This window comes from Xiphophorus maculatus, chromosome 17 (assembly GCF_002775205.1).
Source record: "Xiphophorus maculatus strain JP 163 A chromosome 17, X_maculatus-5.0-male, whole genome shotgun sequence".
Classification (NCBI taxonomy): Eukaryota; Metazoa; Chordata; class Actinopteri; order Cyprinodontiformes; family Poeciliidae; genus Xiphophorus; species Xiphophorus maculatus.
The window spans coordinates 185942-206115 of record NC_036459.1 but is presented as its reverse complement, the minus strand read 5'-3'; the positions used below and the strand labels follow the sequence as shown (position 1 = coordinate 206115).

Sequence of the window (20174 nt, the reverse complement as noted above, 5' to 3'; positions counted from 1 at the left end):
TACTAAATTAGGACCAATATTAACAAAGTACTTATTAAAGTCTTCAACAATATCCTCTTTTTTCCCCCACTATAGTGTTGTTGTATTTATACATATTGGGAAATCTCTATCTTTGTTATTTTTAATAATTCTATTAATTATATTCCAAGTACCTTTAATATCATTGTATTTTTGGTATTAGTATTTTTGCAGAAACTTATCATAATAATCCTGCTTCTGCTTTCTCAGCACTGATGTCAACGTATTTTATATATGTGATGGAGGAGCCGCCACCAGCTGGGACTTAGTTATAGAGTTCGTGTCAGCATGCGAACACACACACACATACACACACACACACACACACACACACACACACACACACACACACACACACACACACACACACACACACACACACACACACACACACACACACACACACACACACACACACACACACAAAATCGCTAACGTACTTTTTGTTGCAGTTAAACTGCTGCGGTTCCTGGTGGTGAACCTTCGATGTTCCTGCTTCAGTTAAAATTCATCCTAACCTTTTATTTTCAGCATCAAACATTTTCCCGGCTTTATTTTCCAGCAGGTTGTTTTCAGATTGTGGCGCCGGGAGGAAGTCACATGATGGCGGAGTGATGTCATCAGAACGTACTGAGTGTTTTCTATTAAATTGAGTATTGTATTTTTGATTACAAGTTTATTTATGTCTTTTTTCCCTCTCATTATTATTATTATTAAGTTTACTTTAAGAGTTTATTTGAGTTAGAAGTAACTGCTTCATTTTGTTTGCTTGTTTGGACTTCCTGTGGGCGGAGCCTGTGGCTTTCAAAGCAGGGCTCTGCTCCACAGGGGGTCAGTCTGTGGTCAGACTCCTGACAAACCACCTGAAGGTGATGGACTCTGACACTGAAGGTGCTGCTGTTAGTCTGATTTAGCTGCCTTGGACGTCCTCTGTGTATATTTTGCACCTGCCATCTTTGTTCACCTGAAGAAACGCTTAATAAATTTCACGGCCTTGGCCAAGTCATAACAGAACCCGTCACAATATATTTGATATTTTTCTTCTTTTTCCAGAGTTGGGAACTTAAGGAAATCCTTACATAACTTGTTTTTCTTTTTACATGCCTTCTCCAAACTCTTTGTCATCCAGTGAGTTCATCTATTTTTGGATGTTTGTTTATATCCTTTAAGGGGACATTAATAATTAGAAATTCTTATAAATATTTCCAAAATCATATTATATGACTCATCAACATAAACATTTTGCCAATTATAATTGAATAATTCTACTTTTATTTCTTCCAGCTTCAGGTGATTTTATTCTAACTAAATTAGTCATTTGCTTTATCATATTTAAGTTAAACTTATTACTAATATCCAACATAGTAAACATGGAAAATGATCAGTTATATCAGTGACCAACAATCCATTTTTTGTTTTCACATTGAACTTATTTAGAAAAACATTATTGATTAATGACTCACTGTCTTTAATTATTCATGTAGGTTTTAGGATTAACGGATAGAAACATTGTATTTATGAATTCTGTCATTTTAGTATTCTCATTATATTTCAACAAATCAGTGTTAAAATAAAATTAAACTCTTCATTGTGCCTTTCATACGTCTCTAATATTTTCTTACTAAACTCATCTATGGAAGTTCAGGTGTTCGATAAAACGACTAGTGAATATTTGCTCCCTCTGTTTCAACAGATAAACATTTCATCACGTTATCAACTGAAAGTGTCATTTTAGCAATAATCATAAATCTCAATCCAGACCCAACAAACAGTTTCATCACCACCTCCCCTTTGGTTTAACCTAGAAAGACTGAACATTTGATGTCCATCTAGACCACAGTCCCGGAGGCCCGCTGTCCTGCAGCTTTAAGATGAGCGTCTGCTGCTTCACCTGAACAGAATAATCAGGTCATTAAGGTTCTGGAGAACCGGTCCACACCAGGAGGAGGTGATGGAGCCGTTTCATTCCAGGGTTTTGTTCCTGTGGCTCATCTAAAGCCTGCAGGACAGCGACTGGAGGCCTGGACTTTGACTCCTGTGATCCAGATCGTTTCCCTCAGTCATCCACGTTCCTCAGATTGCTACCACACTAAATTTCATCAAATTTTTGAGGGTAATAGTCTTCGTCATCATCAGGTGGAGTGACTCACAGCGTGGTGCAAAGATTACTCTATCCTAAACACAGCCAAGACCAAGGAACTCAGTGGATTTTAGGAGAAGCCGGAGACCAGGTGGAGAGGCTGTCAAACTGCCATTTCCTGGAAGTTCATATCATAGATAAGCTGGCCTGGGATGTAAAGGCAGCAAAACTGGCAAAGAATGCCCAGCAGAGACTATTTAATGAGAGAGCAAGACTGGATTTACCAGAACCTACTGGGTTCATTACTTTAAAACAGAACATAGGTTCTGTCTATGTAACCTGTAGGTTTGGTGAAGTAACCTGTCAGTTCCCTCAGTTTTAACTGGTCTGTTTTAAAGCCAGCAGAGGCTCACCTTGAAGTAGTGGAACTGGAAGGGTTTGCTGCTGTGGTGGTAGAACCGGCATCCAACAAAGATGGCTCCCACCACCAGAAGGATCAGGAGAACCACTCCCACTCCCATCCCAGCCTGGTGGGCTGAATGCATCTGCTTGGCCAACCAGAAACACAGTCACTCATCTGCTGGGTAAACAAAGCCAACATCGTGATGCGACTCACGTCTGGACGGGGAGGAGGAGCTTCCAGAGGCCCCTGGAGGACGTGGATGATCCCGTTAGAAGCACGAATGTCTGAGTCGGTGACGAAGCGGTCGTTAATGAAACAGGAAGCCTGAGGAGCAGAAACAGATGGAGCCTGAAGATGACCTTCTTTAAGAGTCAAGCTTAGTCAGAAACAAATACCCTCCATGAACCCACCACCCCCATGTGGAGGAGGCTGGTGGTCTCACCAGAGCTGACGGGTTGAGAAGATTGGCAACCCCAAGGACTGACAGACTGCCAACCCGAGTCCTGATCTGGCTGTTGTTCTTCAGTTGGCTCAGAGGAAGAGCCTGACCCTCAGACAGGTGGAACTCGATGTCCCGTGGGGAAAGGGTCTGTTGGGACACATTAGTGAGGACCCTGCAGCTGGCAGCAGATGTGTCTCTGACTCTGGGACTCACCAGGTTCTCCGGCAGACCGCTGTTCTCTGGGACAAACAGGGTGGACTGGACTTCCAGCTTACTGAGGCTCTTCACAAACCTTCTTCCAGACTCGGACACCTCAGAGTATTTCAGGATTTGCTGAAGAAGACAAAGATGTTGCTCAGAAGCAGAATTAATAGTTGAGCTGTGACTGAAGATGTGATACTCACGATCAGAAAGTTGGAGAAGGTGGGAGTGGACCTGAGGACCTGCAGCAGGTTTCCTGTACAGATGAGTCCATCGCCAATGTAACCTGGTTTACAGACACACAGCACCTCTGAAACGCAGAGAGACATCACTGACCTCTGCTGGACATCCATAAAACACCACCGTCTAATGATGCACACGCCACCCGGACTGGAACCAGACCATAGAGCTACAGCTGTAGAGATGTTCTGACCAAGCTGTGCAGGAGGTGCCAATCTGTTCTGACAGTCCTGTCCTGGTACCACTCAGTGGTCTTAATGCTGTGGCTGATCACTAACTCCACCTCACTGCATGTTCTCCTCTCACCCTTCATCCTGTAGCAGAAGGCATCCCAGGTCTCACTCAGGTTTTTCCGGGTGCCGTAGTCCACGATGCCCACGTGTCCAAAACCACAGTTGGGATTAAAGTAGGTAGTGGGGTAGGCGACCCGGGCTTGGTCCAACCAGCCAGCAGCACACATGTTCAGTCCACCCTTCAGCCATAGACCCAAGCAGAAGATTCAATTATCTCATCTAGCATGAGAAATCTGAGTTTGGTGTTGAGTTCACTGACCTGCTGAGCATAGGAAAGCTGAGTGTAGTTTGCTAGGGTGGCTCCCTCTGCCCTGCAGCCCTGCTGAGCTGCGGTGTAGTCCAGCTTGTACTGACCTTTAGCTGAACGGTAGTGGAACACGCCCAGCGTTGCATCTGGACTCAAACATCCAGATCTCAGGGTTCAGGGTTCAGGAATGATTCCTTCTCCTGATTGGTTCCTTCCCTGAAGCCCATTGCAAGCTCTTACCTTCAAAGTGGAGGTCAGTACATGTAGCATCTGGGTGGCATCCTCCATTGTCCAGGAGACAGCGGCTGATTGGCAGCTGTTTGAGCTCACAGCTAACTCCGTCTCCCATGTAGTTGTCCTTACAGGTGCACCTTTTCTTCCCCTGATGACAGATGTGACTCATTAGCACAGGTGACAGACCTGAGTTGTAGCGAGCGCTGCTTTGTTCCTCACCGGAGCCGTCATGGTGCAGGTGGCGTGCTCGCTGCAGCCGCCGTTGTCCCCGCTGGCACAAGGGTCCACAGGTAGACATGTGAAGCCGTCTCCAGAGTGGTCCTGAGGACACGTGCAGCTCACCTTCTCCTCTCTCTGAGAACATTTAGCTTCTCTGGCACAACCACCATTCCAGATCTTACACATGTCCACCACTGTGGAGATGGAGACAGCTTCATGGCTGACCAGTAGACTGGTTCCTACAGGGAAACCAACATGTTTACCTGTGCAGGTGACTCCGTCTCCTACGTGGAACGGTCGACAGATGCAGGTGTTGTTTTCCTGACAGACGGCCTTTGAAGAGCAGGCTGGAGAGCACTGGAATACCTCAGCTGGAACAGACAGGGAAGCTGTTAGGTGTCATCAGGCAGGTGGTTCAACATTCACCTGGGAAGCAGATGGTGGTCTGCAGGTCCGAGTCCTGCTGTCTGCTAAACATCAGGTAACATCAGAACCCAGGATGAAGCCAAGACATTTCCCGTTTATCTCCCAGCTATACTGGACCAGTTACCAGCCATCATCCCAGATGAGCCCTGCACTGTCCACTCCCTTACTGTTATGGATGACAGGATTCTGTTAGTCACAGAACCACAGAGTTCCTGACTCTGGATCAGGTTTAGAATCTGTATAACCCAAACTTACTTTGCTGAATGTCACATCGTTCTCCGGTCCACCCTTCATCACAGAAGCACAAACCCGTCCCCTGGAGTCCGTCGTCACATGACCCGTGATCCGAGCAGTTGCAGGCTGAAACACAGAGTTGCCCTTATGAAACCAGATGAAGCCTGGAGATCCGGAGACCTTGGAGGACACCCACCCTGCTGCTCACCTTTACAGCCGGGACCGTAGAACCCCTCTCTGCACATCTCGCAGGCCGTGCCCTTAAAACCTGTGTCACAGGTACAGGTGCCGGTACCAAGGTGGCCATCATCGCATTTACCTTGTTTACTGCAGGGGGAATGGACTCCTCCAGGACACACTACAGACAGGAGTTACAGTCACGGGGTCTCAGTCAGGACAAAAGAGCTCAACCAACCGTAGCCAATCAGTCCACAGCAATGAAAGTTTCACCCAGACAGTTTCTCCCATAGAAACCAGAACAACACTTTGGATGCCAGAAGTTGATGGTACAGGTGGGTTGACAGCCAGAGTTTTTACTGACGAACAAGGTTGGAAGATCACAGTTCTCAACTTCCTGAACACAAAGAAAAGCATCTGATGAGAGATGTTCCTCATTCTGATCAAACATTCAGTCAGCAGGAACTGAGACGGACCTTTTTCACGGTTCCTCTGGGACAGAGAGTAGCAGTTCTTGTGCATGGACCGCAGTTCATCTAAAACAAAAGGTAAAACAAACATGTTCATCCACAGCAACACAAAGATGGAACATTTCTGGTTTCTTCACAGGAACCTTACGATCCAGAGGGGAAACTCGGGATCCTCCTTCTCCAAGAGGACTTCAGAAGGTCAGTAAGACGAATCAAGGACTTACCTTGAGATCTAACACTGTCTGTTCGTCACAGCGCCCCCCAAGGCTGGGTGGGATCAGCAGACAGTCTATTCCATATGCAATCCCAGCTCTGAACACCAGATGCCTCTCAGTGATCCGACATGATCCGTCATTAACGTAGATTTCTCCCTGATCAACAAGAACAGCCATTGATTCAGAACTTAGTTTCCCTCTTCTTCTTCTATGGTTTCCTTTACTGCTGTACTTACAATTTTATCCGGACCGCCGCAGGAGAAAGAGAGAGCTGAACCCTGCAGAGTCCGACCGGACTCCAGATAGATCAATCCTTCTGCATAAACCTGAGATTAAAAAAATAACCTTAAACTGAGGGTCCAATCTTTGTCAACAGAAGAGCTTTTCATAGTTTAAAGATCTTCAGTGGTGCCTGTTCTCCATTGTTCTCTGCACAGTTATGTTGTGAAGAACAAATGTGGTATTGATTACTTCATTGTTCTCTTCACAACATGCTACCAGGAACCAGTGGTGAACATGCTAATGCGCTAGTCAGTAGCAGAGATCCTTTTAATTTAGTGCAGTAGATGTTTTCAAGCTAACTTTGAAAACATCTACTCATGCACTTAGCTTCCCCTAAATAAATTTACTTGGCTGTTTTGTCAAATTTGCATAAAAAACGTTTAACATCTGTTTCGAGGTTTTGGTTACTTAAGAATTTTTCAAGTGCATGTTGATGTTCATGCTTTTATTTTGAAGTCTGTTTATGTTGCAGTTCTATTTCCTCCCCTCATGTTTGTTGTTTTGTTCAAGAAGCAGGTGGAAAGTAACGAATAATGAGGTACAGAAGAATATAACTTACATGAACAACCAGGGTGTCAAACAAACGCATGCTTTAAGAGCCTCTTCACATTTTAATGATGACACATAGTGTGCATCAATATGATTGAATTTAGCTGTTTAGTATTAGTGGAACTAACCTTTTAGTTAGCGATGCCCACCACTGCCATGAACCCTGACACACGGCCTAAAGCAGGTCCCCAACCTTTTAATCACCGCGGAGCAGTCAAGGCGTGGCAATTTTATCGTGGCCTGGTACCAATTGGTTCACGGATCGGAACCGGTTCGCGGCCCTGGGGTTGGGAACAACTGGCCAACAGGCTGCAGAGTGCCTCACCTTCTGGCTTATCATGACGTGATACTTCAGGTACTCCTGGAGCTGCGCTCGATTTTGTTGATGGAACAAGAATTCCTTTTGCTGCTGTGGCAGAGAGGCCATGACATCATCAGATGGCAGGAAGATTGTCACTGGATGGAAAATCACATTGTCTATCAGGTCCATCACACCTGTGTCCTGAAACACACAGGAGATAAAGTTTGGGTTTCTGAAACCATCTGGCTCTCTGGCTAAATACCTGCAGATAAAATCCAAGGAATGGTCCTCCAAGACACTGGGACACATTACATTATACATTTTAATGCAAACAAATGAAATGTTTTAAAGGTTAAACCCTGCTTGTCTGGACCTCCTGGGGCCCAGCTGGGTCCAGAAATCAGATGGACTCTGCTAGACCTGGAGGTCTGTGGTAGAGTTTTACCTTCAGAAGCTTGTAGAAGGTTTTATAACCATGTCTTTCAGCCACGTCTGTCAGGTTTACCTCTGTTGGATTCTGCAGAGAAACAAGTCAAGTAGATAACTGACTGACCCAGAAATATGTAGACAATGATCAAGACATTAATCAGGTTGTAACGTCATGTTCTAGGCTGCTGCTTGATAAAGGTTGTCAGGAATGACTTGCACCCACTGGAATGAGCAGGATATTGTCTCTGTTAAGGTTGGGTGGTAACAGAACGGAGTCAATTTCATGGATGATGCCGTTAACACTGATGTCGTCGCTGTTGGTCAAATTAGCCTCGTTGATGGTGATTTTACCCTGAAGAAATAACAAACAGACTTCAATTGAACCTTTCTTTATAACTATCTAAAGACATTTCTAAATTCCTAGTGTCCATATGGAGAATATTTCAACTAGCATTCAGAAGCCTGAATTCATATTTCTGTGCTCTGTTTCCAGACTGCTCTGTATTCTAGGCAGGATCCTAGTTCCTGGGTTCTTGAAGCACATTCATCTATCCTGCAGGTAACCATAGCTGTTACTGGCACAGGAACTTCGGCTCAGTAGTCTACAGCTTTCCTTTCAAACAGTAACATGTGGATTTGAACTGTTGTCTGATTGGTCACCTGGGTGGAACGAGTGGTGAGGACGAATCCGGACAAACTGGTCAGGTTTCGGGTTTGGTACAGGTCGTCAGGCAGCAAAGTGTGACACATGACGATGTGGCCCCGCAGCACATTGGCGAAAGTTTCTCTGTGTTTCACAATAGCTCTTACCTGAAAAAAACAAACATTGTGATAATCTAAGACTGACTGACCTCCAGACGTTTGTCCAGATTCTTATCTGGAATGAGAACCTGCTTAATGGAGGCATTCTTCTACCTCCAGATGTCTCACCAAGGAGTTGTTAGATTTGATGGCCTGAGCATTTGGAGCAAAGACGGTGAACGGACCACGACCTTTCAGGGTAATCTCCATCATCTGAAACCAGAGTTTACTTTGGTTAATGAGATTCCACATGCAGGGGGCGACAGACTGAAATGTCTGGATACTCACCACCAAACTGAAGTAAAAGTTGCTGGACCCTTTGTACCTCAGCTCCTGTCAGAAGTGGGCAGATAGCTGGTTAAATGTATGAGGTGGCAGGGCTCAGTGAGGGTTTGTGTTGCAGAAGCTCACCCTGTCCACGGTGCTTTTGCACTTGAAACCATCTCCAACAAAGTTTTCAGAGCAGGTGCAGGTCCGAATGCCAGGTCCTGTCATGTTGCACTGGGCAAAGTGGTGGCAGCCGCCATTTTTCTGAGAAAAAATGGCCAAATAATAACAGCAGGTTAATTATTTAGACTTTTGGACAATGTTCAATCAATGCACTACTCTGGAAACTGATTCAATTCAAAAGGTAAAAGTAGAAAAAGTTCCTCCCATTACAGCAGAAACAGGATTTCTAAATGAGGAAAGGACTGTTGTTCAGGTGACCACCCACAAACTGGTCACTGAGAAGAAACGTGTGATTTCAGGCAAACTGACCTTTGCACACAAGTTGACAATGGTGCAGTTCTGTCCATCACCTGAGTAACCTTTGCTGCAGACGCACGAAGTCTGAAAACGCAACCAGTACCTGTGTTACTGTCTATAAAGCTGATCTCTTTATTGACACTGATGGAGAAAGCCCCTACTTTGTTTGGTCCAACATGGATACACTCTGCTTTAGCATGGCATCCTCCATTCCCCTCCAGGCATGGATTTATCTCTGTGGAGATGAAAAACACTCAGAATTACAGAGAGATCATCCAGAGACATCAGAAGTTTCCAGATTACCATCTGTCCTACTCCAAAAAACCAATGCTGCATGCCTAGACATTCACTGAGAAACCGTTAGTCTGGTCAGCAGGAATAAACCTCTACAACTGCCTCCTTGCTCATCAGAACAAAGATTGTTTTACAAAGACTTTACCAAACCAGTTCTCTAAGAACTGTTTAAAACTACCAGTGAAACTCCTTAGAAGCATCTTTTGATTCAAGGATCAGTGGAAATACAGAAAACTTTTTCTATGTCTGCAACATACCTTCAGAAAACCAACAGGTCTCCATAAACTCTTTAAAAGGCCCAAAGAACATCTGCCAGTGTCTACTTTAGAAGACAGAGCGTCTAAGCATCTTTTACTTTACCTGGTTAGTCATGGGACGCCTTCAACACCTCAACATCAGGCTTCAACTACCAAATTCTCTTCAAGAATGTTCTAGTCTCCTAAGACCTCCAAGTTTTATTTACAAATGAATACTGCAGACATCATAATGAGACATTATGATGTCTGATTATCACCATGACCCAGTCATGAAGTACTTAATCTCTTGCGTAATGATTGGAGATGGACCCCATGTGTTTCAGAATGAAGAGGTGACCACCTCTAGCTTGTCATTCTTCTGGAAAGGTTTATAACTAAATGTTTAACAATTCTACATTGACATCTAGTAGGTCTTGAATAAATTAAAAGTATCCTATAGATCCCTTCAAATATCTTCAGCAATGTCCAAATATCTTCAAATGTCCTGGGAAAACTTTGGGCTTCAAGCTTTTAATCAGTCCAAGTCAAGAAACTTCTATGAATATCTTTGAGCTCCTTAAAAAACATACTGATATTTTATTTTTTTGACAATCTAGAACTTGAACGATTGGGGACATCCAGAGATGTTTAAGCATCTTGTTGGGAACTTTAAAAACCTTTTCTGGCTCCTGAAGAAGACCTTTGGTCTTCATGAGTCCATGAGCCAGCTGGGTCTCAGTCTACAGTTCAAACAGAAGAACACAGATCCTGGTGCTTCAGGAGTAAAGGAGGAACCTACCCACACACACAAACCCATCTCCAGCATAGCCGCGCCCACAGACACAGTCTCTGCTGCCGGGTCGGGTCCGTTTACAAACCCCAGACAGACTGCAGCCGCCGTTCTTCACCAGACACGGGTCTACAGCTGCAACATCGTCATCAGACTCAGTATTTTCAGGCCGTCATCAGATCAAAAGTACAGCTGAGTAGAGCTTGGTTCTTACCTTTACAGAATGTCCCATTTCCCTCAAACCCAGCAGCACACAGACACCGAGATCCAGATGTTTGAACTGCACAGCTGAAGGTTTAGATCATGAAGAAGAGCAGGTTAGAAGATGAAGAGGCACAATCTGAGTCATTCATGGAAGTTTTCCATGACTTACTTTGCGCTGCTATGACATTTCACAGAACCACATAGTTCATCAGCTTTGGATTCAATTTCTGCAATCAGACAAACACAACAGAGCTGCTGAGTGACGATGCAGAACCACAAAGTGATATCTCCTACAAGTCAGCATGGATATTCCAGCTCTTCTGGTTGCTTCCAGGGCAACAAGCGTCCGTTACCTCGGTCTAACCCCAAAGACCTTCCGGCCCTTTCTTTGTGCTGTAAAACCCTCTGTTGCAGCCAATCATGCCTTTCTCCTAAACAACCAAGAGTCCAGTGGAGAATCAGCTGACTGCTCTTTACCACAAAATCCTCACCTGTAGACACAGACTCAGCAAGTGAAGCCAAGCTATTAAACTGCCCAAAATGATGAAAACACAAACAACTGAAACTCTGACAGCAAATGTTTGATAAGAGCTGTTACTTCTGGGTTCAAAGCTGTCAGGAGAAAGCTGGTGCTATCTCACCACCAACGTTTAGCTGAAGCCACTCCAAACCAGACAGGTGTGTGTTTTCCAGCAGAGGTGTGTTGAATTACTGACTAAAACCCATTGAAATAAGGTTTTTAAAATTAAACTTCTTAGAGATATTTAAATTTAGATGGATGTGGATGTGTTGCATTGACACCAAGGAAGTAAAACTGATATTAGAGAAGCTGTCAATCAATCTGGGAAGGTCGTTTCCATACTATCTGCCTTTTTCAAGGCAAAATGTTGTTTTGCCTTGAACCAAACATGGAGAAGCAGCATTCAGCTTCTATGCACCTGATCCATCCAGGCCTTGAAGTTGGCAGGAATTAAAACTCTGAGTCATAACTAACATGAAGCTCATTTGGATCTCACTTCAGTAAAATTCAACAAAACTCTCATAATGGAGAACTTGAAAGACAAGCAGAGGAAATTAATTTCATATTTGTGTACTGGTTATGACATGTGGTAGGTTCACACTGAGTTCTGTATTTTCTGCCATACTTTCATCACAGCGAACGCCTCTCCAGCCGACGTCACACTCGCAGGTCCCGTCTCCGTTCAGGCCCTCGTTACAGAGTCCGTTCTTACACCGACAGTCTGCAGAGGAAACCGAGGTCAGATGATGGACACACTTCTTCTAAAGATTTACTTTAATGAGCTTCATTAACCTTGATCACAGTGAACTCCGTATTTTCCGCTCTGACAGGATTCACAGGCCGTCCCATGGAAGTCCTTGTTGCACTTACAGACTCCGGTGCCGTTGACCCCGTCTGAGCACAGTCCATTACCGAAACAGGCCTGTCCCTTCGGACCCGGACAAGGCTCACAGTGCTCTCCGAAAAACCCTTCACAACACCTGCGTTCCTGAAAAATATGCAGGCAAAGTGATTTAGGACTTCCTGTGATTTATTCATGTTGGGACAGTTTTCTGTGTGACGTACAATGTTCTTCCGGAGGCAGGTTGCTATGCAGCCGATGGTCATATGGGATTCTCCTTCGATGGTGTGTCTATACAGGCAGCTCCTCATCCTCACCGATTTCTGCAGACATTCAGAACCACAGCTCAGGAAACAGCCTCACCTCCTCTTTGTAGCACTTGCTAGAAGTTTTACAGATTATTCTGCAGAAAATAATTTAAACTCAAACTGTACTAACTCTCTTAGGTTGTTAAATCCCAGTCAGTGGGTCCTAATGGGGCAAGTTTCTGCAGATTATAGAAAGGAGCCAGAAGTGGACTAATTCCAGTTTTAGATCAACCTTAAGGTTGGATTGACAGTTTAATGGACCCCATTCAGTGAGCCCACAGTGAACTTTGGCCCACTTTGGATTTACTGCCATCCAGAGTAAATTCATATGGGACCCATTTCCAGATGCTGGGCTATGAAGAGGGTGATGATGTCAAGTCTCTTAAAAGGACAAATATAAAACATCATCTGCAAATGAGTCGACTTTCCATTTTCTCCTAGTTATAACTGGTGGTAAGTTATGAAGCAGAGTGTTGGTGTTGTTTAATCGTTTTCACTTTGCTTAGAATAAATTTTGCATAAACGTACATCCTTCCTTTCTTCTTCAGAGCCAGCAGCCGAGGAACATTTTGATGAATGTACCTATCGAGCCGTTAGCTTACGTCTCTGTTCCTAAAATGTGTGCACATATTTGTGGCTCCTTTTTAAATACTTTATTAAACGTGGCAGAGAGAGAAAAGTCTTACATCATGGTCGGTGCCACTGGGACATTTTTGGGTTTTGGGCAATAAACAGTTTCCACATGACCCCTGTGAGAACAAAGAAGCTCATCTGAATTACAGCAACATTCAACAGATCTTTGTTGTCTGGTAATGTGAAAGTCTGAGTGTGTGGATGTTACCTTTACTTTACTGTATGTCAGTTTGTCACAGCGGTTTCTGTTGATGTGAAGAACCGCTGACAGACCGTGAATCACTCCTTTACCACACAGCAGGTTGGAGGAGTTTATCTGAGCATCGTTCACAAACAGCTGCAGGAAGAACACAAAGACACAGATGATCCACCTTCTCCTGGTTGCCTTTCTGAACGTTTGAAGGAAGGATTTCATTTGGCTCTCACTCTCTGTTTGCACTGGACTGTTTTCTGCTGCTAAATGCACTCAAGACTCTCAACACATTTTCATTTCTTTCTAGAACTTTGTCTCTAAACTGAGTCCAGACTCTGAGCGGAGTTCTGCATCTGGACACATTTGTGAAAGTGAAAACGTTTCTGACCTTAAACAGTTTCCAGAGTCTGGAAAGTTGTCTAATTCTGAGGACATTTTGATAAGATCCCTGAAGGCAACCAAAGTGATTTGGGTTAACAGGACTTCAGCTAATTTTCCCTTCCGTTTTGTTTGTGTACTTGAACATGAGCATTTTGACAGAAACGTCTTTGATTTATTGAGCTTCCAAACTCTGATCTATGAATGATTCAAGCATCTTGAGACCACTGATATAAAAGAAGAGGACTTGGATTGAGACGTTTGTCTGAGAGCAGACCTTTCCGTCTCGAGGGTAGATCCCGATCTGGAAGGGAAATCCGAGGAGCGTCTCCCTGTATCCTCCAGGCTGAAGGTCAGTCTTTAGCAGGCGCTCCGCCAGAACCACATGATAACGGGTCATGTTGCTATCCTGTGGACGGGAAGAAAAGACTGACTGACAGAGGTCAGTTGACCAATTTGAGGTCATGGGTCAGAAAGAGAACCACGGATCCATGCTGTTTAATTACATAAAACCTCTCAGTCCGGAGAAAGAAAATGGCCCAAGATCCCAGAAAAGACAAATGGGTCGTCTAAATAAAACATGTGAGGTCCATTGTGTATTGTAGATTATCTAGCGTGTTATTGACTCGTATTGTTTTTTAAGACCAGATGCACAGAAACACACTAAGACATGTCCAAGCCACTCTGCAAGAAAGAAGTCCAACCAATCCTAAGTTTGGTTTAGTGTTCTGACCCGAACTCAGCTGTGACCCCCTACACCCACACATCAACATTCTTCTTTAGATACAGTCCCACAGATTTATTCCCTACCAAGGCAGGTGCTGCCACCTGCTGGAGGTATTGTGTGATGGCAGAGTCTGTTGGGGCGAACACGGTGAACTCCTCGGCCAGCTCGATCTCCTTCGTCAGGTTGTACTCCTGCAGGAAAACACAGAGACGATCCAAACAGCTACAAGCCTGGACGGAGTGTGTGTGTGTGTGTGTGTGTGTGTGGGGGGGGGGGGGGGGTGAGACCGTACGATGAGGTAGGATCGGAAGAGCGAGAACTCTGGCCTCAGAGCGAGCACGGCCAGCAGACCTTCGCTCAGCTTCTTGTCAGGCACCAGAACCTGCAGACCGGATCAGAACCATGACTGTAGTGCAGCACCATCTTGGCATTGGAGCAGCAGCATCTGATCTGCCAAGTACCTTGTTAATAAGATGGATCAGGCCGTTGGTGGCAGCGCTGTCTGAAGCGATGACGGTTGCTCCTCCAACTGATGTGATCTGACAAAAAACACCAATTTACAGCTCTGATGGTTCTGACCCGAACTGAGCAAACAGGAAGCAAAGCCCGGCTCCGGATGGTGCAAGAGAAGCAGCTAACTCCGTACCTCCTGGCTGGTTGATACAGGAAGCGATGAGGTCAGCAGAGAGGTCACTGATGAGATGTTCCTCAGTGTGGAGGAGGAGAAGACGCCGGGCAGGACGTGGTTTCTGCAGGATACAAGAGACATCAGCGTTACGTCTCCATCCTCTCACTCCCAATTCCACTGACAGCACACCTGATGAGGCTCGGCAGGTTTCCCTTCATTGTCCAGAAGCTCCTGTCCATTGGGGACATCTGAGCGACGGCAGCGGATGTTGGTACCAGGAGAGTCAGGTTCTGATCCGATAAAGAGCGAGACAGGCCGGAGTCCTGAAGTGTGTTGAGACCATAGAGGAGTTAGTTTACAGTTTAACTTTTAAGTCTCAAACCGGATCAGGTGATGATCTGCAGGAAGGGTAAACATTTGACTGAACAGTCTTCTGGCCAACAGAACCTCAACAGAACCTTGAACCTGTAATTTGATTGTACCTCCCTATCAGGAAGTAGGACTATCCAGTTCCAGTAGTAGACTCCTTATTAAAGACAGGTCCTGCAATAAACACAGAAGAGTCTCTGGAGCCGGGTTCTGCTCCTGACTGGGTCGCTGCTCTTTACTCACCATGGTCCAGCGGAAGAAGTCTGAGGCGTTCTGCAGAACCATCAGCTCCTGGAACCATCAGACAGACAGACTGAGACAGGCTGGAGCGGGGAGATGAAGCTGACCCAGAGTCGATTCTGCTGACCTGGTCGACGGTACCATAGCACAGGAGTCCGTCTCCAGCATACCCATCGTCACAGACACATGTCCACTGTGAGGACAGCAGGAGACAGCTGGCCTAGGGACGGGGACACCACCCAGCCCAGATTCTGTTACCGCTTCTTGATGAGCTAGAACTTGTGGTTCTGAGGTACGATTGGACCGGTACTCACCCTGAAGTGGCAGCCTCCGTTAGCCGTCACACACTGGTTGACAGCCTCACAGGCGTGTCCGTTCCCCATATAGCCGGCCTTACAGGCACAGTCACTCTGGGCACAGAGAAGGTTCTGATTCAAGTTAGATCTGTGGTACCAGAGGTCCGGTTTTACCTGCCTGCTCTGTATGTACACAAACATTACATTCCCAAAATCTTTCCTAGCAAACCGTCAGAACCAGATCAGAAACTGGGGCTACAATTAGCTTAGCAACTGGTTTAGCAAAACACTCAGGAACAAGTGATCTAACTATCTGTGCTCCCCATCAATCCGTCCTACCTTGTGGTGATGCTCTCATCGATGCTACATCACAATCTGATGACTCAGCACATTTTTTACCCTACCTGTGGAAGTTTGGTTTGGTCGAAGATTACGGTAAGTTTGATTTCATTTATTTTATATCTGGCAGATAAAGAGTTGCGGTGATCTGTATTAGTCTGTGTTTAATTTAATTCCAATGAAAACCTGTTTGCCTGTCTGATACTGTTTTATTCTTAATATCGCCTCTGTATTTAAAATATTTTTAACAGGTAGGATATTGTAATAAAAGGATTAGTGCAAACATCTACAACTTTTCATTTTAAACAGGTAGATGTTCAGATGAAGGAAGTGATCTTCTTGTGGTTTCGTCATGGATAGAAATTGTTCCGATGCTAAGCTAACCATAACTGCTAACCTTCCACTTCAGTCACTCAAATATTGTTATCCGATATATTTAACATTAACAACCTGCTATAGTTTGTAAACATGACGGTAGCAGTTTTAGACGGGTAGCACCGACAGACAGACTTAGCCATCTATCCGAGCTATGGTAGGAAAATCTGACGAGGTAGCACTGATAGTCAGAGCATTGGACCAAGAATAGTTGAGGAGCTGGTTCTGAAACTGGTTCTGTGCTACGCTGTACCTCTGGTGCTGATTTGTGGTTTAGACTGACAGAAGGCAGCAGAACATCTGGAGTGAAACGGGTCGATTGTTCACCAACAGTAACATTTATTTTCTGTAGTGTCCAACATTCACCCATCAGACGTTTCTGTTCCCTGCTAATGTCAATATTATCTGAAGATAACATTTCTACAGATGCTTCTGAAGTTCTGATCCATTTGGACTATTACTAGTCTGAAGAACTTGGAATCTGTTCTGCTGAATTGTCAACTCTAACCCACAAACTTGTTCTGGTCTGGACCCAGGTTTTGAACCTCTGGGTTCTGAGGAACTGGTTGTCCTAATGTCTACACCACCTTCTGGACAATCTAAAAGCTTTCTAGGTTTCTTGGAACAGATGAATCGAAAAGTTTAGAACAGTTCTTGTCCTGCTGGTTCTGACCAGTAGTGATGGGGCAGTACCTGTCCAGGTCCAACGTAGATGCAGGAGGCGTTTGGGTGGCAGCCTCCCCCATCAGGACCATCACAGTTGTTTATGGGTTGACACTCGTTTCCGTCCTCTGTCCAGCCAGTAAGACACTGGCAGGTGTGAGTACCTGGGCCTGTCTTTATACATTTTGCCTATAGGGGGCAGCAATGACCACACACTTCAGCCCACAGTTCAGAGAATGAGGAAGCAAAGACCAGAACACAGTGGGAACTCACGTTCACACTGCAGCCGCCTCGGAGAGGCGGAGCACAGGGATCCGACTCCACACAGGTGATCCCATCGCCTTGGAAACCAGCTTTACAAACACACCTGATACATGGAAGAACATCTGGGTTAAATAATCAAAATTACCAGCATCTCTGGTCATTAATGTACCGTAGAACAAGATAAAATATCATTTTAAAACTTTTGACTCTTCCTATTAGAGTTCTGAGGTAGGTAGGATGAACAATAACTATGCAGAAAGGTTCTGAAACTGGATCAGTCATGGTACAGCTTCATCTGGGAAGTTGGGCTCAGGAAAGGGAATGGGTTTTCCTGAACGTCATAGTATGCTAAATCAAATATGCTGCAGTTCCTGGCCAACAAAATGGAACTGAACATCAATTAGATCTAAACTGCTGAATTCCTGAGGGCTGTGGGCGAAGAACTGTCTCGACTGGGTTCAGGCTGTTCTGTGGTTTCTTCGTAGTTATATTGAGTCTTTCTGGGTTCTGTGTGGGATTGACAACCTGCTCAACCAGGTTCTAATGTTGGTTCTGAAGACAGATGAAGATCTGATGGACTTTAGCTCACTCAGTTTGAATAAGTCCTTCGGCAGGGAATACAGAACCTCTCTGAAGAACTGGTTCTGGCTATCCAAACCAAGTCTACTGGACTATCGGCGGGAAAACAACCTCCATTGAAATAATATCTCCTTTTATTTAAACAGAGATATTATAACCGACCCCTTAGTTCTGAATCAACAGGCCAAGAGGACAGAGGTGAATAAGGAAGAGGAAGGAACCAAAGCCAGAACCTCGTGGTCCACCAGAGCCCTGTGTTTCAGCGGTTCTGTTAAAGCGTGCAGGTACCTGGGTGACCCATCAGTGAAGTCACAGTCAGCGTGGGCATGGCAGAACTGGGCCAGGCCTCCACAGACAGATGTCTGTCGCTCACAGAACCGACCGGTGAAACCTCGAAGACAAGAGTCCAGCTTACATCGTCCATCTGAGTCTGGACGGTTGTCACACTGTCCATGGACGCAGGGACAAGCTGTGGACATACAGGTGAGACTTGACACAGGAAACTTCTATTGTCTATCTGAGGGACAACATAAAGTCCACTTGACCTACTTCTGTCACAGTTTGGACCATATTTGTTGAAGGAGGAGCAGTACTGACAGCGAGAGCCTCTGAAGTTGGGTTCACAGATACACGACCCATTTCCTCTGATGCCCTCCACACACTGGACAGAAGACATCTGCTGAGACCAGTCAGAGGAACATGGTGGTTCCTCCGGATGTTTGGTGGCAGAACGTTACCTGGCCACGTCCGGAGCAGGGTGTGTTGAAGCCACCTGGACAAGGAGAGCAGTCCGGACCGTAGAAACCTTTACAGCAGGCTGGAGTCTGAACAGACAGGTACATTAATGCTACCACAGATTACTGACTTAGCTCTCATCAATAAAATCATAATGCCGCTATTACCGTTACATTCGCGGTGCAGAGTGGTGTGCAACCTCTGAATGGGACCTTGATGGGGGATTCGTCAGCGAAGAGGTTGTAAAGACACCCGGAGTAGGAGGTGCCCTGTTCACCAAAACAATAACAGTTTCACATAAAATTAGTTTTTCATATGAAGAGTAGAGATAAAAATCCAGAAGGTCCCAGCAGAGTGAGACTTCTTACTGTGTAGACTCCTGATGAGCACTGGAACAGGTGGACCTTGGCGCAGCTGACACATTCACCCTAAAGGATCACAAGATTTCAGCCGTAAGATGTGAGTCGCAAGGATCAACCTCACAACAGTAAGCTCACTGTTTCTGGGTCGGTTCCTAATGTGTCCGATAAAATCAACAGCTCCTTACCTTGATGATCTTGGTCTCTGTGATGTCACACCTGTGAGGCAGCAAAGGTTGGATGGAGGGTGGAGTCAAGACTCCGTTCATCACGTACAGCCGTCCATTCTTGGCCTCCACGGCTGCCTCCAGAACGGCCGCTCCGTTGACCAGAATCTGACCCTGGATCAGCCAATAGGAGGAGCATTACAGCAAACCGATCAGGCTTAATGCAAGCAGGAATAAAAAAAATCATGATACACCTGGAAGATATCTCAGCTGAGGATCCATCAAAGTGAAAGATGGACTTTTTGACAAACTTACGTTTTCTGTTACGTTGATGATCAGGACCTGGTTGGCCATTGTCACAATGGTGGGGCTGGACACAATGTTGTAGACCTCCAGCTGTAGGACAGCAGGCAGGACAACGATCAGAGGGGAAAGAAGAGCGGATTCAGACATACAGCTGGTACTCACCGAGGTGGACGGGACGATGTGGTTCCGGAGGAACTCTGTCAGCTTGCTGCGACCCTGAGGGTTCAGACTGATTTAGATTGTAGCCAGAGTCTCTGAGCAGTTGACGGTTTGATTCTTACTCACCTCTGTACTGCGGAGGAACTGCAGGTGACCCTCCTTCATGCCGTTAAATGCTTCAGTAGTCGGAGTGAAGACCGTGACGGGTTGAGGGAGGTCCATCACAGAGGCCAGGTCAGCTTGCTGTAACCACAGCAAAGACTCACTGAAATCTTCAGTTGCTTCTTGAAGATTTGCTGATTTGTTTTACTCGGAAGTTGGATGAAGAAGGTTAGATCTTCTCTGGATCCCACAAAACTATCAGAACAGAAGGCCAACCTGCAGAAGATACTGCAGATCCTACAGAGTCCAAAGTTCTTCAGTGGATGGCTACTGGACTCTTGCTTTTTTTTTTTAAATTATTTTTATTAATTTTAGATTCATTACAATATAAAGAACAAAGAAGAAACCTGTGCTGCCACACACATACAAACAAACAAACAAAAAAAAACTACAACAAAATA

The 20174-nt window shown here is 45.2% G+C and overlaps 1 protein-coding gene across 2 annotated transcripts in view; it reads right to left on the bottom strand.

Annotated features, from left to right (window-relative positions):
* stab2 (stabilin 2) overlaps positions 1–20174 on the bottom strand; it is a 30084-nt gene that overhangs the window by 3035 nt on the left and 6875 nt on the right. Inside the window, exons 16-68 of one of the 2 annotated variants that reach the window (XM_023350314.1) lie at positions 19738–19854; positions 19615–19668; positions 19462–19542; positions 19168–19320; positions 18989–19048; positions 18788–18889; positions 18623–18709; positions 18435–18546; positions 18174–18354; positions 17316–17409; positions 17073–17231; positions 15684–15779; positions 15497–15589; positions 15373–15420; positions 14950–15083; positions 14779–14881; positions 14594–14671; positions 14425–14514; positions 14216–14323; positions 13683–13814; positions 13043–13171; positions 12888–12950; positions 12118–12216; positions 11845–12040; positions 11678–11773; positions 10702–10759; positions 10543–10616; positions 10338–10463; positions 9170–9243; positions 9021–9092; positions 8673–8792; positions 8550–8594; positions 8391–8474; positions 8121–8270; positions 7684–7812; positions 7477–7548; positions 7056–7232; positions 6136–6225; positions 5909–6055; positions 5691–5750; positions 5488–5611; positions 5246–5395; positions 5059–5163; positions 4641–4748; positions 4378–4571; positions 4165–4306; positions 3937–4070; positions 3691–3856; positions 3348–3454; positions 3157–3276; positions 2944–3090; positions 2715–2825; positions 2512–2646 (exon numbers count right to left, since the gene is read on the bottom strand). In XM_023350314.1, coding sequence (XP_023206082.1) covers positions 2512–2646; positions 2715–2825; positions 2944–3090; positions 3157–3276; positions 3348–3454; positions 3691–3856; positions 3937–4070; positions 4165–4306; positions 4378–4571; positions 4641–4748; positions 5059–5163; positions 5246–5395; positions 5488–5611; positions 5691–5750; positions 5909–6055; positions 6136–6225; positions 7056–7232; positions 7477–7548; positions 7684–7812; positions 8121–8270; positions 8391–8474; positions 8550–8594; positions 8673–8792; positions 9021–9092; positions 9170–9243; positions 10338–10463; positions 10543–10616; positions 10702–10759; positions 11678–11773; positions 11845–12040; positions 12118–12216; positions 12888–12950; positions 13043–13171; positions 13683–13814; positions 14216–14323; positions 14425–14514; positions 14594–14671; positions 14779–14881; positions 14950–15083; positions 15373–15420; positions 15497–15589; positions 15684–15779; positions 17073–17231; positions 17316–17409; positions 18174–18354; positions 18435–18546; positions 18623–18709; positions 18788–18889; positions 18989–19048; positions 19168–19320; positions 19462–19542; positions 19615–19668; positions 19738–19854 — 5886 coding nt within the window. The remainder of the gene's footprint in view (positions 1–2511; positions 2647–2714; positions 2826–2943; positions 3091–3156; positions 3277–3347; positions 3455–3690; positions 3857–3936; positions 4071–4164; positions 4307–4377; positions 4572–4640; positions 4749–5058; positions 5164–5245; positions 5396–5487; positions 5612–5690; positions 5751–5908; positions 6056–6135; positions 6226–7055; positions 7233–7476; positions 7549–7683; positions 7813–8120; positions 8271–8390; positions 8475–8549; positions 8595–8672; positions 8793–9020; positions 9093–9169; positions 9244–10337; positions 10464–10542; positions 10617–10701; positions 10760–11677; positions 11774–11844; positions 12041–12117; positions 12217–12887; positions 12951–13042; positions 13172–13682; positions 13815–14215; positions 14324–14424; positions 14515–14593; positions 14672–14778; positions 14882–14949; positions 15084–15372; positions 15421–15496; positions 15590–15683; positions 15780–17072; positions 17232–17315; positions 17410–18173; positions 18355–18434; positions 18547–18622; positions 18710–18787; positions 18890–18988; positions 19049–19167; positions 19321–19461; positions 19543–19614; positions 19669–19737; positions 19855–20174) is intronic. The other variant, XM_023350315.1, reaches the window with a different exon arrangement.